Source organism: Chiloscyllium plagiosum, chromosome 9 (genome assembly GCF_004010195.1).
Source record: "Chiloscyllium plagiosum isolate BGI_BamShark_2017 chromosome 9, ASM401019v2, whole genome shotgun sequence".
NCBI lineage: Eukaryota > Metazoa > Chordata > Chondrichthyes > Orectolobiformes > Hemiscylliidae > Chiloscyllium > Chiloscyllium plagiosum.
In genome coordinates, this window is record NC_057718.1 from 15,762,789 (window position 1) to 15,778,682 (window position 15,894).

General features: G+C 40.6%; 1 protein-coding gene across 1 annotated transcript in view; it reads right to left on the reverse strand.

Moving 5' to 3' along the window:
• LOC122552652 (3-oxo-5-alpha-steroid 4-dehydrogenase 2-like) overlaps nucleotides 1-15,894 on the reverse strand; it is a 29,269-nt gene that overhangs the window by 8,045 nt on the left and 5,330 nt on the right. The window contains exon 2 of the mRNA XM_043695442.1: nucleotides 4,526-4,689. Coding sequence (XP_043551377.1) covers nucleotides 4,526-4,583 — 58 coding nt within the window. The 5' untranslated portion in view covers nucleotides 4,584-4,689. The remainder of the gene's footprint in view (nucleotides 1-4,525; nucleotides 4,690-15,894) is intronic.

A 15,894-nucleotide genomic window follows, 5' to 3' on the forward strand; every position in this document is an offset into this window, starting at 1 on the left:
CCTATCACCCTCATCTTAACCTCCTTCCACCTATCGTATTCCCAACACCCCTCCCCCAAGCCCCTCCTCCCTACCTTTTATCTTAGCCTTCTTGGCACACCCTCCTCATTCCTGAAGAAGGGCTTATGCCCGAAACGTCGATTCTCCTGCTCCTTTGATGCTGCCTGACCTGCTGCGCTTTTCTAGCAACACATTTTTCAAATCTATTTTGTTCTTAACAAAATAACAAAGAATAAATTATTTATTAACACGAGACAAAAAGAAATCCATTTCCTGTTCTGTCATGCAGAAATATTACATGAGGTGAATTCTATAAATTTAATAGAACTTTAGGAATGTCTTATGAAGCAAAATAAAACTTGGTTTTATTGAACTATTGTTTAGTGAAAGCAAATATAGGGAAGAGGTAATTTAAATAGCTATGTAAACATAAAGCAAATATCTACATCTACATTAGGTTAGATCAAAAAAACTTGTCAACACAGTAAGCTGTCAACTCTGAAACCAACGATGAGTGAAAATGAGAAATTACACTGATGTTGTAACTGGATGGTAGTGCTGAATCTTACCAAAAATCAGCTAAGTGTCATTTTTGGCAAATTTCATAGTGGGTATCTCTTCATAAGGTCTTGTGAGTTTTCTTACGCTATCATCCTAAACCTGTCTCATTACCTATGTCCCTGTGGCATCTGCTCATTGTATTCCCACATTTGTCATAGGCAGAAATACTCACCACTGGCAGGACATCCCAGAATCTCTGCAATGGTCCCATGTTTGAAAGCAAGCCATGCACCCAGTCAAGCATTGGCAATCTGGAGTTTCCCCTGACCATGCATGCAAAGGGATAGCAACCACTAAACAAGTTTCTCAGAGCACATTGGTGGCATGGCTCACGCATCATTACACGTGCAGATACACAGTTTAACACCTAAAAGTGTTTAAAAATCACCCAGATAGGTTATCTGTCCTTAACATCATCCCATCTTACAACCCTACCTAAGTCAGTAATACTGTCTCCCAAAACACAATGTAGCCAGAATCTTATCATTGGTCAACGTGGGAACATCATATACAGGAAAACCTTACAAAAGCACATGCACTTTTGTTCAGCAACAGTAAACCACAAAAATACTGAAGCTGCAACAAAAGCAGAAATTGCTGGAAAAGGTTAGCAGGTCTGGCAGCATCTGTGGACAGAAATCAAAGTTAATGTTTCAAAATGAGTGATCCTTCAGAAAGGTTCTGAGGAAGGGTCACTTGACCAGAAGTATTAACTGATTTCTCTCCACAGATGCTGCCAAATCTGCTAAACTTTTCCAGCAATTTCTGCTTTTGTTTCTGATTTACAGCATCTGGAATTCTTTCAATTTTTAAACAGAAACTGTATTTGCTTCCTGACATTACAGTCTCCTTGTCTTCCTAGCACCAACAAATACACTGACAAAAAGTGATCATTGCACCCAGCTCAGATCTATTGAAACTGGGTCACAATTAGGGCCTGAAACAAAAATAGAAATTGCTGGAGAAACACAGTAGATCTGGTAGTATCTATGGACAGAAAGCAGAGTTAATATTTCTAGTTCAGTGACCTTTCTTCAGTTCTGTTTTCTCTCCATAGATGCTGCCAGGCCTGCAGCATTTTTCCAGCAATTTCTATTTTTGTTTCAGATTTGCAGCATCTGCAGTTCTTTGATTTTTTTGACAATTAGGTCCTGTCTGGTTTGTTGTGCCTGATGCTGCGGTGCTCCATCATGCTGAAAGTGATGTTCCTCCTCCTCAATCTACTTGTCTTTCTCCAAGGAAGAAAGTTACCACTATCCCAGAACTTCAGCATCCATTGCATCCTCTCTTTAGCTGCTCTAGTTGTGCAGAGCATGCATGCTGGACTAACATTGCACACTCTGTCCAAAGTGCACTGTGAGGCCCACAATGACCAATTCAAACATTAGATCTTCATCTTCCAATCATCATCTTCAAGAGCCTATCATCTGCTCCACGATGGTCCTAATCAAAGAATGGGCTGCATTGTATCTGCACTTGTCCTCAGTCAGGGGTTTGTGTAACAGAGTCATCTGTCATGGTCACAGAGGGTGGCCCTTGTCTCCCAGTATACATCCTTGTAAGGTAACCAACTTCTGAAACAGTAGGAAGATGAAAGTTCTCCAAGATGTTGTCATCATGGCAGCTCCCAGGATACCTTGATCAGACATCTAAGATGTGGTACTGATGACCACAGATGACTGGTATATTGAATTTTGAGAAGTTTTGTAGCTCAGGTTGAGGTTCTGGATGTAGCTGAGCTGGAAGGTTCATTTTCAGATGTTTCATCACCATACTAGATAACTTCTTCAGTAAGCCTCTGGATGGTGTAGCCCGCTTTCTACTTATATGTTTGGGTTTCCTTGGGTTGATGATGTCATTTCCTATGGTGAAGTCATTTCCTTTTTTTTCACGGGGTGATAAATGGGATCCAAGTCAATGTGTTTGTTGATAGAGTTCCGGTTGGAATGCCATGCTTCTAGAAATTCTCCTGCGTGTCTCTGTTTGGCTTGTCCTAGGATGGATGTGTTGTCCCAGTCGAAGTGGTGTCCTTCCTCATCCGTATGTAAGGATACTAGCGAGAGTGGTCCCTCCTCTTTTGTGAATTTTATGCCAGTAAGGGTATTATTGATGGTCTTGAAGGTTTTTTCTACTCTGTTTTCTTTAGTGATGACAAAGGTGTCATCCATATAGCGGACCCAAAGTTTGGGTTGGATGGTTGGCAGAGCTGTGCATTATTGTCTCCGCTAAGAGCCCTAATATTGGAGATCCCATGGGTGTTCCGTTGGTTTGTCTGTAGGTTTTGGTCTGTAGGTCATCAATAATACCCTGAAGAAGGGCTTATGCCTGAAATGTCGATTCTCCTGTTCCCTGGATGCTGCCTGACCTGCTGCGCTTTTCCAGCAACACCTTTTCAGCTCTGATCTCCAGCATCTGCAGACCTCACTTTCTCATCAATAATACCCTTACTGGCATAAAAGTCACAAAAGAGGAGGAAAACAATAAACTGCCACTCCTGGCTGTTCGCTCTATTGCAACATCTAATGGGGCATTTCAAACCAGTGTCTACATAAAAACAACACATACGGACCAAATAGAAGCAATCATCCCAACATCCACAAACGAAGCTGCATTAGAACATTATCTTAATGACTCACCACACACTGCAGCACAGAAGAACTACGCAGAGCAGAGGAAAATCACCTATACAGTGTACTCAAAAAGAACAGGTACCCAATGAATATAGTCTGCCAATTTCTCAGCAACAAACACAAACAAGCAGACAAAATGCGTCCAAAAATCCCAGTCACTCTCCACTACATTAAAGGCATCTCGGAAGTGACTGCCAGACTACTCAGACCTCTTGGCATCATGGTATTCCACAAACTGACCAACACACTAAAACAGCAGCTAATGAACTTGGAAGACCCTATACAGATAACAAGCAAAACTAATGTCATTTATAAAATACCTTGGAAGAACTGTAACAAACACTACATTGGACAAACAGGCAGAAAACTAGTCACCAGAATACATGAACATCAACTAGCCACAAAAAGACATGACCCACTCTTACAAGTATCCTTACATACAGATGAGGAAGGACACCACTTCGACTGGGACAACACATCTATCCTTGGACAAGCCAAACAGAAACACACGAGAATTCCTAGAAGCATGGCATTCCAACCGGGACTCTATCAACAAACACATCGACTTGGATCCCATTTACCACCCCCTGAGAAAAAGAACAGGAAATGACATCAACATAGGAAATGACATAATCAACCCAAGGAAACCCAAACATATAAATAGAAGGCAGGCTACACCACCAGTGCTTCATCTGGAGGCTCACCGAAGATGTTACCAAGTATGATGACGAAACGTCTGAAAATGAACCTTCCAGCTCAGCGAGCAAACCTACATCCATGACTTGTATATAGATGAAATGGTAGCCCTTGATTTGATGAATCTAGTTGCATTATGATTAATAATTGCATGTGAAGCAAATATCTACAACCACATTTGGTTAGAACAACTGAATGGTACCTTTAAAAAATCCTGTTAAATAATATGCTGCCAACGCCCCTACAAGCCAGCAATGGGTGAAAATGAGGAATTACACAGAAATTGCAACTGGATGATGGTGCTGAATCTTACCAGAAATTGGCTATGTCATTTTTGCTAAATTTCATGGAAAGTATCTCTCATTGAGACCTTAGAAGTTTTCTCACGCTATTGTCTGAAATCTGTTTTATTACACATGCACCATGCCCCTATTGCATCCACTATTTGTATTCTCCCACTTGCCACTGGGGTGATAGAGAGTTTAGGAACAGTGATGGAACATTATGCAGGTCAATGCTATATTGAGTTTGAGAACTGTAATCTGTAATCACAAGTGCTCTAGTAGCCATAAGGCATACAAAATGAGTAATTCTACCCTATATTCTGAAAGTAGACCATTTACAGAAATTTGGTTTACCTGAGATAAACCTGAAGTCAGTGACCCAGTTGTCATCATAGTGAGTGCAGTGGATCATGGTGTATCCCTGAAGGTAGCCATTAATAGTACAGAACAGACATCCAAAGAAAATGAATGGGAAAGATGTAGGATGTCCGTTGTTTCTAATTGCGTAGATAAATGTCCTTATAAAGCAGAATTAATAAAACAAAATGAAAATACTTTCGCAGGAAATTTGTCATGAAGAAAACACATAAAAGGCACAAACTCTACTGAGTCCAAACAAACCCTTCCTAACATAAACCAAAAACTCAAATAATGCAGATACTGCAAATCTAAATAAAACCAGAAACTGCTGCTAAAACTCAGCTATAGATAAGCAGGAGGCTTGAAGATCACAGCAAGCCAGCAGCATCAGGAGGTGGAGAAGTCAACTTTTTTGGGGATAACCCTTCTTCAGGAATTCCTGAAGAAGAGTTATACTGAAACGTTGACTTCTCCACCTCCTGATGCTGCTTGGCTTGCCAAGTTCTTCTAGCCTTCTGCTTATCTACTTTGGATTCCAGCCTCTGCAGATTTTTCATCTAGCTATTACTCCAGATAGCATCTGCAGCGAGAGGAACGGTTATAATTTCCGGTTAATGACCCTTCATCAATATTTTCCTTATTGACCAACAATCCCAGTCTTCAACATGTTCAATGACTGAGCATTCACAGCTCTCTGAAGTACAGAATTCCAAAAAATCACCACTGTCTGAGTGAAGAAACTGAGCTCAGTCTAAACCTTGTGACTATTACTCCTTGATATAACCAGTGAAAAGAGCCTCCATGGATCTTGTAGCCTTTGTTTTTTGTTACTCTGCCATCCTTCATTTTCATGAAGATGCTGGACATTATTAATTACTAAATCCTGCAAAGTCTTTGTGAACTAAAGTTATTATTTCGTTGGATTTAAGGTGACTTCAGAAGTTTCAGCTCATTTATCCCTTGCCATCCCAAGTTTCAATAGAAGTCATGGCATTTAGTCCCAGTTTTATCTTTGTAATGTTATGCTGTGTCATATGTCTTCAGGATAATTCATTGAATCTATCTTCAGTAAGGTCGCTGGTTTAATTTTGATATCACTAGGTTGTCAATGTAATGCATGTTAACTGGAGAGCATAAATACCAGATAAGCAATATAGCTCACATCATTTCAGCAAATTTTGACCTATGATTGTAACTTTTCCTCATATATTCCCTGCAAGATTTTTGACACAAAACTGCTCACATACAACACTGAGGAAAGTTACAGTTTGTTTCCTGTTGTAAACAAACGGTTGAAAATAAAACTCAAACTTAAGAATATTCCTGGAAACATAAAGTATCAACCAAATGTGACCATAATTCTCTGCAAAGTTTACGATAAGTTGTTGGGTGAAAGTTCCCTTGGATTGGATGAAATTTTGACTTTATGTCCTTCCTGCTATCATTGATTTGGACAGAGGTTAAGATTGTGGACTGTATGTAATTCAGTCAGTTATCCAACAGTCAGATTGCCTACATGTCATACCAGAGTTGATCTGCTTATTCAGTTAACCTATTTTTGACTAATCAACCTGTTCAGAGATGCTATTACACATCTCTGGAGCTGGTGGGATTTGAACTCATTCAGGGGTACCATACTACCACTGTGCCACAAGAGGACTCCTAAAATACAATTTGGGTCAACCACTGACTGCTTGGTTTCTAATAATCCCACATTAGCCAATATTTAGGTTACTTAAAATGTGAGACACAGGAATTGATAATTCTGCACACCCAGACCATTTATGATTCATTAACGTATCCACCTGTCATTCGTGATCTAAATCTGCAAATGTGGTCCTCTGTTCTAAAGTGCTCCCCAAACATTATCTCACTGTAACGCAATTCAAAGCTTGAAAGTTGACATGAGAACTGTGAGGGAGTGGGGGTCTGAGAATGGGAGCTTGTTTGTAAATACAGGAGAGCACAATTGCTCCACAGCGACCCTTGCTGCCTCAGAACTCACAATTCCAAAATTTCAGATCACAACCTTGAGGTCCTGATCCTGACTTGCTCTATTTCCTTCTCCCTTAGCTGGTTGTCCAGCTTCCCCATTCTCTGAAGAGGAAAGAGAACCAGGATGCATTTCTGCTATTATCCTTGTAAATCTTCCCTGTACCTTTTCCAGTGCCTCCATTTCTTTTTGTAATTTAGAGACTAGAACAGCATCAGTACTTGAAATGCCATATCATCACAATTTGATACAGATTTAGCAATAACATCCCTACTTTTCAATTTTATCTCTCTTGGAATAAACCCTAGCCATTGCTTTCTCTTTGACCCAACATTAACTGACTGGATGTACTGAACTCTGAAAACTCCACAGTTTCTCCTCCTTATCTAGATTCACACTTTCAAAGAAATAAGCAACTTTGTTTTTTTTTCATATGAAAATGTGTCACTGCACACCTCAGTGACCTATTCAAATGAAGTTCCCAAAAATATTTTGGCATAAGCTTACAATGGCAAAATTGGCTAGCAAACGGCATTTGTTCTCAGTCTTTCAAGAACTACTGTTTATCTGTTTATAATTACATCAGTCAAAACATAAAATAATGATCAGGACACCAGGGAGAACTCCCAAATTCTTCTTCAGAATGTTCCATGGGATCTTTTACATCGACCTGAGAGAACAAATGGGATTTAGATTTAACATACATACAAAAGTAGATTTATTTAGGATAACCTAGAATGAGATACTAAATAATACATTGAAAAAATAATTGAAGGTTATTTTATAAATTTCAGTCTAAAAGTTTTTATTCTAATCCCATTTTCCAGTACTTGGCTCTTAGCCTTGCATGCATATCATAAATGTATATCTAAATATTTCTGAAATCTTATATGGGTATCTGCCCTATCACCCATACAGGCAGTGAGTTCCAGATTTCCATTGCTCTCTGGATGAAACAAAAGCAGAAATTGCCAGACAAGCTCAGCAGGTCTGGCAGCATCTGTGGAGAGAAATCAGAGTTAATATTTCGGTTCGAGTGACCCTTCCTCAGAACTGCTCTGAATGAAAATGTTTTTCCTCATATCTCCTCTAAAGTTTCTGTCCCTTAAATCTATGTCCCAGTCCTTGATCCCTTCATCAAGGGGAAAAGTTTCTTCCTGTCTATCATCAATATTCCCCTCATAATATTATATATCACAATCATGACCCCCTCAATATCCTATGTTTTGAGGAAAACAACCCCAGACTGTCCAATCTCTCTTCAAAACTGAAACTCTCCAGCCCAGTCAACACCCTGGTAAATCTCCTTTGCATCCTTTCAAGTGTTACACCATCCTCCTATGATGTGGATTCCATAACTGCACACAATACTCTATCTGCAATCTGTACAGGTAAATAATGTTCAAGTAAATAAAACATAAAATTGCCAGTACTGGAAATGTCAAACAAAAACAGAAATTGCAGCAGCAAATCTGGTAGCAGAGAAAGAAGAGTTAATGTTTTGAACCCAGTGAGCCGCCTTCAGGATTGACAGTAGCTATAAAGAGGTGGTATTTATGTTCGGGACTGAGGTGGGGGGAGAGGGAGTGAGCAGATAGATAGAGATGGAGCCCAGAGAAAGAAAAAGACTGTTAGACAGACAAAGGGATAGCTAATAGCAAACCACAGAAGGAGAAAATCTATGTAATGTTCAGGCTTGGTTTTATTTGCACTATATTTGCCAAAGGAAACAAACAAAATTCCAGAAGTAGGATTCTTTTAAATTGCACTTACCTGTGAAAGTAGTGCCCACAGAACATGAATAATAAGAATTTGCTCCCCGTACTGTCCAGGCTGCCTGATTGATAAAGTGATATCACAGGTACTAAAAATGACGGCAACTCCATTACAAACCATCCAATCTTAGCTGGAACATATACTACAGAGTGGTCTTGAGTTAGGTATCTACCGTACAAATGCACAAACTTTCTGGCCTGGATATTGAAAATCATAACAGCCAGCAAATAAGATGTTAGCGGATATATAATGTATGGGTTACACTCTGACATGCTGACCTTGATGGTTTTGTTAAAGTGACAATTTCTGTGGTCCGCTCCTGTAAGAGAATTAGCTTAAGTGAGCTATTCTTGTTATTCAGTAGTATTTGCTTGTTCTGTAACCAGTGTCAAACCAATAAAAGGGTGGGTTTTTATATCATACACTCATCCGGCAGAAATTTACACTTTAAATCACACTCAAAAGCTGGTATTTAAAACCCAGCTCAAAGCTTGCATGAACAAGTCAACCACTAGATCACCCAAGGAGATGAGTAAACATTTGCACAGAAGAACATAAGAGCTAGGATCAGCAGTAGGCAATTCAGCCTCTCAAGCCTGCTCTGTCATTTAATACGACCATGGCTCATCTCATTTCAGCCTCAACTCCACTTTCCTACCCGCTGCCCATAATCCTTTAACCCAAATTACTAATTAAAAATCTATCTCCTCCTTAAATCTATTCAGGGTCCTGGTGTCCTCCACACTCTGTGAATTCCACAGATTCATGACCCTTTTGAGAAAAATAATTCCTGCTCATCTCTGTGTTAAGCTGAAAATGTGTTGCTGGAAAAGCACAGCAGGTCAGGCAGCATCCAAGGAACAGGAGAATCGACGTTTCGGGCATGAGCCCTTCTTCAGGAATACATTCAGGAATTCCTGAAGAAGGGCTCATGCCCGAAACGTCGATTCTCCTGTTCCTTGAATGCTGCCTGACCTGCTGTGCGTCTCCAGCAACACATTTTCAGCTCTGATCTCCAGCATCTGCAGTCCTCACTTTCTCCTCCATCTCTGTGTTAAGTCCATCACTCCTTAGCCGAAAGCTATGCCCTCTTGTTCTAGATTGCCCCACAAGGGAAACATGCCCTCCATATCTACTTTGTCAATCCCCTTTAGTGTCTCAATTAGGTCTTCTCTCATTCTTCTAAACTCTAGCAAGTACAGGCTTAAATTGCTCATAAATCTCTCTTCATAAGACAGGCCTTTCATCTCTGGAATTAAACTAGTGGACTTTCTCTGAACTGTGTCTTATGCAATTATACTCTTCCTCAATTAAGGAATCCAACATTGTGTAGTACTCCAGACATGGTCTGGAGGTCAGGTCACACCCAAAGGCAAAGCCCTTTTCATGAAATCACATTACTGATTTTCACAGATGAGAGAACCACATTACTCATGGCTTGACAATTTTACGGAGAAAATGAGTGTAACTAGGAATTGTGACATTAGTCATATTAACAGATTAGTGATACAAATTGTATTGCACACTATCTACCTACTTACAATTGCATTGTTGCACATTTGGAGTAAACAGAAAACTCACTGTATTGGAGGCATTGCATTAGCATGATTTCAGTATTGGTTAACTTACAGGCAACAGAGAGTTGGGATCAATGGGCCTTTATCAACTAGAAAAATGTAACCAAGGTTTAGCCCTAGGTTTTCAATTATTTATTATCTTTGTCAATGGCTTGGAGAAGGGGCAGAGTGCAACATATCTGAATTTGTTGACAATACAAATATAATTGAAAAGGCATGTTGAGATGAGGAATCTGCAAGGGGCTATATAGATAGGTTGGGTGAATGGATGATAACTTGGTAGATGACAATTAATGTAGAAAAGTATGAATTCATACACTTTGCTAAGAAGAATCTAAAGACAGACTTATTTAAATGGTGAGAGAGAGACTTCAAAAAAGTACAGCACAGAGGGATCTGAGTGTTCTTGTGCATAAAACACAAAATGTTTACATGCAACTGAACAAGTAATTGAAGACGTAAATGAAATTGTGGCCTTTATTGCTGGAGAGTTGTAGTTAAAAATAGGCAAGTCTTGTTACAACTTTACGGAACTGAAGGTGATTTAATGGGTTGGATCAGAAACTGGCTAGCTGAACGAAGACAGAGGGTGGTGGTTGATGGGAAATGTTCACCTGGAGCTCAGTTACCAAGTGGTGTGCCACAAGGACCTGTTTTGGGGCCACTGCTGTTTGTCATTTTTATAAATGATCTTTATGTGGACGTGGAAGGATGGGTTAGTAAATTTGCAGATGACACTAAGGTAGGCAGAGTTGTGCGTAGTTCTGGATTAGTGGTGCTGGAAGAGCACAGCAGTTCAGGCAGCATCCGAGGAGCAGTAAAATTGACGCTACGGGCAAAAGCCCTTCATCAGGAATAAAGGCAGAGAGCCTGAAGCGTGGAGAGATAAGCTAGAGGAGGGTGGGGGTGGAGAGAAAGTAGCATAGAGTACAATAGGTGAATGGGGGAGGGGATGAAGAACTAGGGTGAGGTGGGGGAAGGGGAAATGAGGAAACTGTTGAAGTCCACATTGATGCCCTGGGGTTGAAGTGTTCCGAGGCAGAAGATCAGGCGTTCTTCCTCCAGGTGTCTGGTGGTGAGGGAGTGACGGTGAAGGAGGCCCAGGACCTCCATGTCCTCAGCAGAGTGGGAGGGGGAGTTGAAATGTTGGGCTACAGGGCAGTGTGATTGATTGGTGCGGGTGTCCCGGAGATGTTCCCTAAAGCGCTCTGCTAGGAGATGTCCAGTCTCCCCAATGTAGAGGAGACCGCATCGGGATCAACCGATACAATAAATGATATTAGTGGATGTGCAGGTAAAACTTGGATGGATGTGGAAGGCTCCTTTAGGGCCTTGGATGGAGGTGAGGGAGGAGGTGTGGGCACAGGTTTTGCAGTTCCTGCGGTGGCAGGTGCCAGGATGGGAGGGTGGGTTGGACCTGACCAGGCAGTCGGAGGGAACAGTCTTTGCGGAAGGCGGAAAGGGGTGGGGAGGGAAATATATGCTTGGTGGTGGGGTCTTGACGGAGATTCCTTGAGGAAGAATTCAAGGAATGTATAGGGGACAATTTCCTGGAAGAATATGTTGTAGATTCAAAACGGGACCAAGCTAATTTGAATCTGGTAATTTTGAGGCAGTTTTAATAAGTAATCTTAGAGTAAAAGATATCCTAGAAAAGAGACCATAACATTGTTGGATTTGGTAATCATTTTTAGAATAAGAACCTGGGTCAGAAACAACGTGGTAAACTTAATTAAAGGTCATTGCAAAACAGTGAAGGTAGAGTTGGCTACAGGGACAAAGTTTGTCTCCTCTCCTCTGTTCAGTGCTGCAAAAGACTTGTCAGAATGGAAGTATGGCTCTGCATTTCTGAATCTCCTGCAGACATTCTTTGATGTATAAAACAGAAGGAGCTGAAATGGAAATCTGTATGTGATTGCCATTCATTCGAAAATCTGACCCTTTATGTCAACAGAGTCATGGAACAAAATGCAAAGGAAGTGGTAATGACTGTTATGAAAAAATGTATTTGTCCAGAGCTGGTGCAAATGACAAAATAATGAACAGTCCAGAAGCAAAAACATTAAAAATCAAAATTCAGCATGGCATATGGCGAAAGAAACAGAGTGAAAGTAGTGGACTGAGTTCATGGTCTGAATTTGTTGAACTCAGTGTTGAAGGCTGTAAAGTGCTTCAGCAGAAGATGCGGTGCTCTTCTTCATTTAGCTTAGCTGAATACCGCTGCAGACTGAGAACAGCTGTAGCAATTCTATGCAAGTGGCATTCCTGGCAGGTCATCCAGGATTCTCTGTTGTTTAATTCTCCTTCCTTGAGAATGCTTTGGAGAGAGGTTCTGCATTCGTCCTCTGTGCTTTGCTGCAATGTAATCTGTAATGGTCTGAAAACATTTTCCATTTGAATGCAACATCAAGGCAACATCAGCACCATGGCTCAAGGCAACATTTTCCAATAAGGAGGTCTTCTCTACTTCCCTCCCTGATCTTCTCATTCCTCTATGTCCTCCTCATACTTTCGATCTGGTGCGTATTAAGGTTGGGCACTGGAAGCAGAAAATCTTGCAAATTCTGTTCTGGGAATACAGTCTCTGATTGCCCTGCCTTTCATTTGATAACATTCAGAGTGGCAAATATAAAGACTAACTAAGGTACTGAATGAACATGAACTACCATAAAGATAATCGGCAGTTAATCTTTTGGGGAAACAAGGAGAAATTCTTTTACGCAGCAAGTTTTTATCATCTGCAATGCACTGCCTCACAATGTGATGCAAGAAGATTCAATAATAATTTTAAAGAGAAATTTGGATAAAAAGAGAAAACACTGCAGTGATATGGGGAACAATCAGGAAGAGTGGAACTAACAAAATCAATGTAAGCAAAAGATTTTGACCGAGGACATCAATTATTAAACACTGCTACCAGAAGGTAGACAGAAGTGTGTAGTTTTAGCTGCTATTCTGTTCATTTGTTCATCAATTTTCTCTCACCTTCCCTGCCTTTTCACCTTCCAGTCACCCAACATGTCACCTCTTGTTTCTTCCCTCTGGCGTACTTTGACAGCTTTTTTCCTTTTTTTCCTCATCTTCCTGGCGTAACAGGGAGGCTGGAGTGGTGTCGGTGATGATTCCTGGCTCGGAGATCCAATGCGTGGACTCCTGGAGTGGTGGTGGGTGTCGGCTGCAGTGATGAGGGAGTGGGGACCTTGCTGCAGTCCTGGAGCCATTTTTGGGAGCATGGCCGATGAAATTGAACTTCATTTAAGTACTTTCGTTTTATTCTTTTCTTACTCAAAATGGTGCCAGACTGTGGTGACAGAAGACCTTTCACTGTATCTCCCTAGATGTGTGTGACAATGAATAAATTATTCATTCATTCATTCATTCACTATCTCTAAGGCCTGAATCTTTCACTATTTTCCTGGTGTCCCAGTCTTGAATATCTTGAATAAATTCTCCATAGCTCATATTGCCCATTGAGACTGCTGTTACTCGGCCAAATGCGAACTTATTCATCCACTGGGGACTAACCTCAGTGTCATTTCCTTCTACTCATCTCATCCACCATTATTGCCTTGGAAAATGCAAGTGGACTCATATCACTATCCAGCTCTGCATTTGCCTTTAGAGTTCCCTTTTACAAGAACCTTGCTGTACAGGATCACATTGTTTACAAAACTTCACGCAATGCACATAAAAGGTCACACCATTTTACATGCCTTGTACTAAATGTACCTGATATTATCTTAGATCGGAAATGGTGTATCCGCAAAATTATTAAGTATAGGTGATATCCACCTCCACACACACTACCTTGATCTCTTCTCATCCTGAATTAACTAATGATATGACAGTACAATTCCAAAGCTGTTGATCCTTCACCAATGTTTCATACTACATTTTGTGTGTGAAATACTCTGTGTTGACATTTTTTGACAATAGGAACATTACAGATAAGACTGGAAATGAAAAATTTAACCCATCTGGTCTATGCTTTGCAAAAGCATACTCTTTGCATCCTGAATAATAAAAACGAAAGAACTGCACACGCTATAAATCAGAAGCAAAAACAGAAATTACTGGAAAAGCCCAGGTCTGGCAGCATCTGCGGAGAGAAAACAGAGTTAACATTTCAGGCTGAGTGACCCTTGCTCAAAATTGTTTGCATGGAGTAAAGTCATAAATGGTGATATATAAATACAAATTTTTCTTTCAAACTTATAGACCAAGGCTTGAACCTGGGCATCTTTCTTTGTCTTTTTCAGAATGGCACCACTGGGAAAATCATAACTTAACCCATTTGTCTGGACATTGATATATTTCTGCAAACTGCTAGTCAATGTTTCTAAGGTATAAAATCAGTGTTTCACATGACCCTAAATGTTTCTCTCCCAGCAAAAATAGTTGGAAAAAGCTTTGGGGAGAATGGGATATAAATTTTTTCCTCATTTTATAAAATCTCATTTTGCAGCCCTCGCTGCCTGGTTTGGATTTGATACGATAATTATCACTGGTTTTCAGGCACCTCACCCAATAAGCTATTAATGTTACGCAAAACTTTAGGAAACTTTATTAAGTGTAAACACACAGTACATGTTTGGCCATGTCAAGTTCTTGCTTTCATCCATCAGTGTGTCTTCTATAACAAGACAGTTCACTTCAAATTATGCCCTTTTCTAAAAACAGTGTCATTAAAACAAAGCACAAAGTGTTCCTATGGAGTTCTACTGAGTCACTGATTATCTAATTTTTGGCTGCTGATTACATTATTAATTTATGTTTAAAACAGACAGTTAATGCTTAAGGAAGCATTAACTTCAAGAAGATAAAGCTGTCTGGGCTTGACAACAAGTTTCAGGGAAATACTCAAAATTAGCTATTAATACATCCAAAGCGTCTCATAGAGATGTACAGCACCGAAACAGACCCCTCAGTCCAACTTGTCCATGCCGACCATACATCCTAAATAAATCTAGTCCCATTTGCCAGTATTTGGCCCATATCCCTCTAAACCCTTCCTATTCGTATACCCATCCAGCTTAAAGTACTTGATTGACTGTCAAATGTTTTGAAATGCTCTAGGATTGTGATCGGTTCTACGCCATACAATGGCTACAGTGTGGAAACAGGCCATTTGGCCCATCAAGTCCACACTGACCCTCTAAAGATTATCACACCCAGACCAACGCCATCCACATAACCCTGCAATTCCCATGGCTAACCACCTACCCTGCACATCCCTGAATACTATGGGCAATTTAGCATCGTCAATCCACCTAACCTGCACATCTTTGGATTATGGGAGGAAACTAGAGTACGCGAAGGAAACATGCAGACACGGGGAGAAGATCCAAACTCCACACAAACTCCTGGATCCCTCATGCTGTTCAATTTCACCCACGGGCTGTGTGGAGTTTGCACATTCTCCCTGCATCTGCGTGGGTTTCCTCCAGGTGCACCAGTTTCCTCCCACTGTCAAAAGATGTGCAGGTTAAGTAGATTGGCTATGCTGCTGGTAAACTGTAAAATAGGGAGGTTGACTATTGTCTGCAATTTTAGACATGCATGACTTGAAATGTTTGGGGGAATCTCTGTTAAAGCTTACTGAAGAAGCACATGACAGGCTAATAATAACATTATACTGGGTTGTTCCTGAAGTTTTACTAAAGGTGTTTTGAGAGATCAGGAGAATTTGTGTGGAGGTCCAGCACCTTACAGACTAATGTCTAACCATTGGATTAATTACAAACTTAAAAAAAAATAGATTTTTGTCTGGCAACGGTATGAAGGTTTATGGAACTGAGATAGATGAATAGATTGAGTTTTAAATCAGGACGGGGAGAAGTCAATGCACCGGGTGTAACCCTTCTTCAGGACTGGGGTTGGGTGTAAGGGGGTGGGGGAGGGTTTAGGTTGGGGAGAGGGGCAGAGTGGTGAGGTAAAGACAAGTGAACACAGATAGAGGGTACGGCATGGTGGTCAATGGGAGGAATGAATCCGATTGGTAGCTGGAAGGAAGGGTC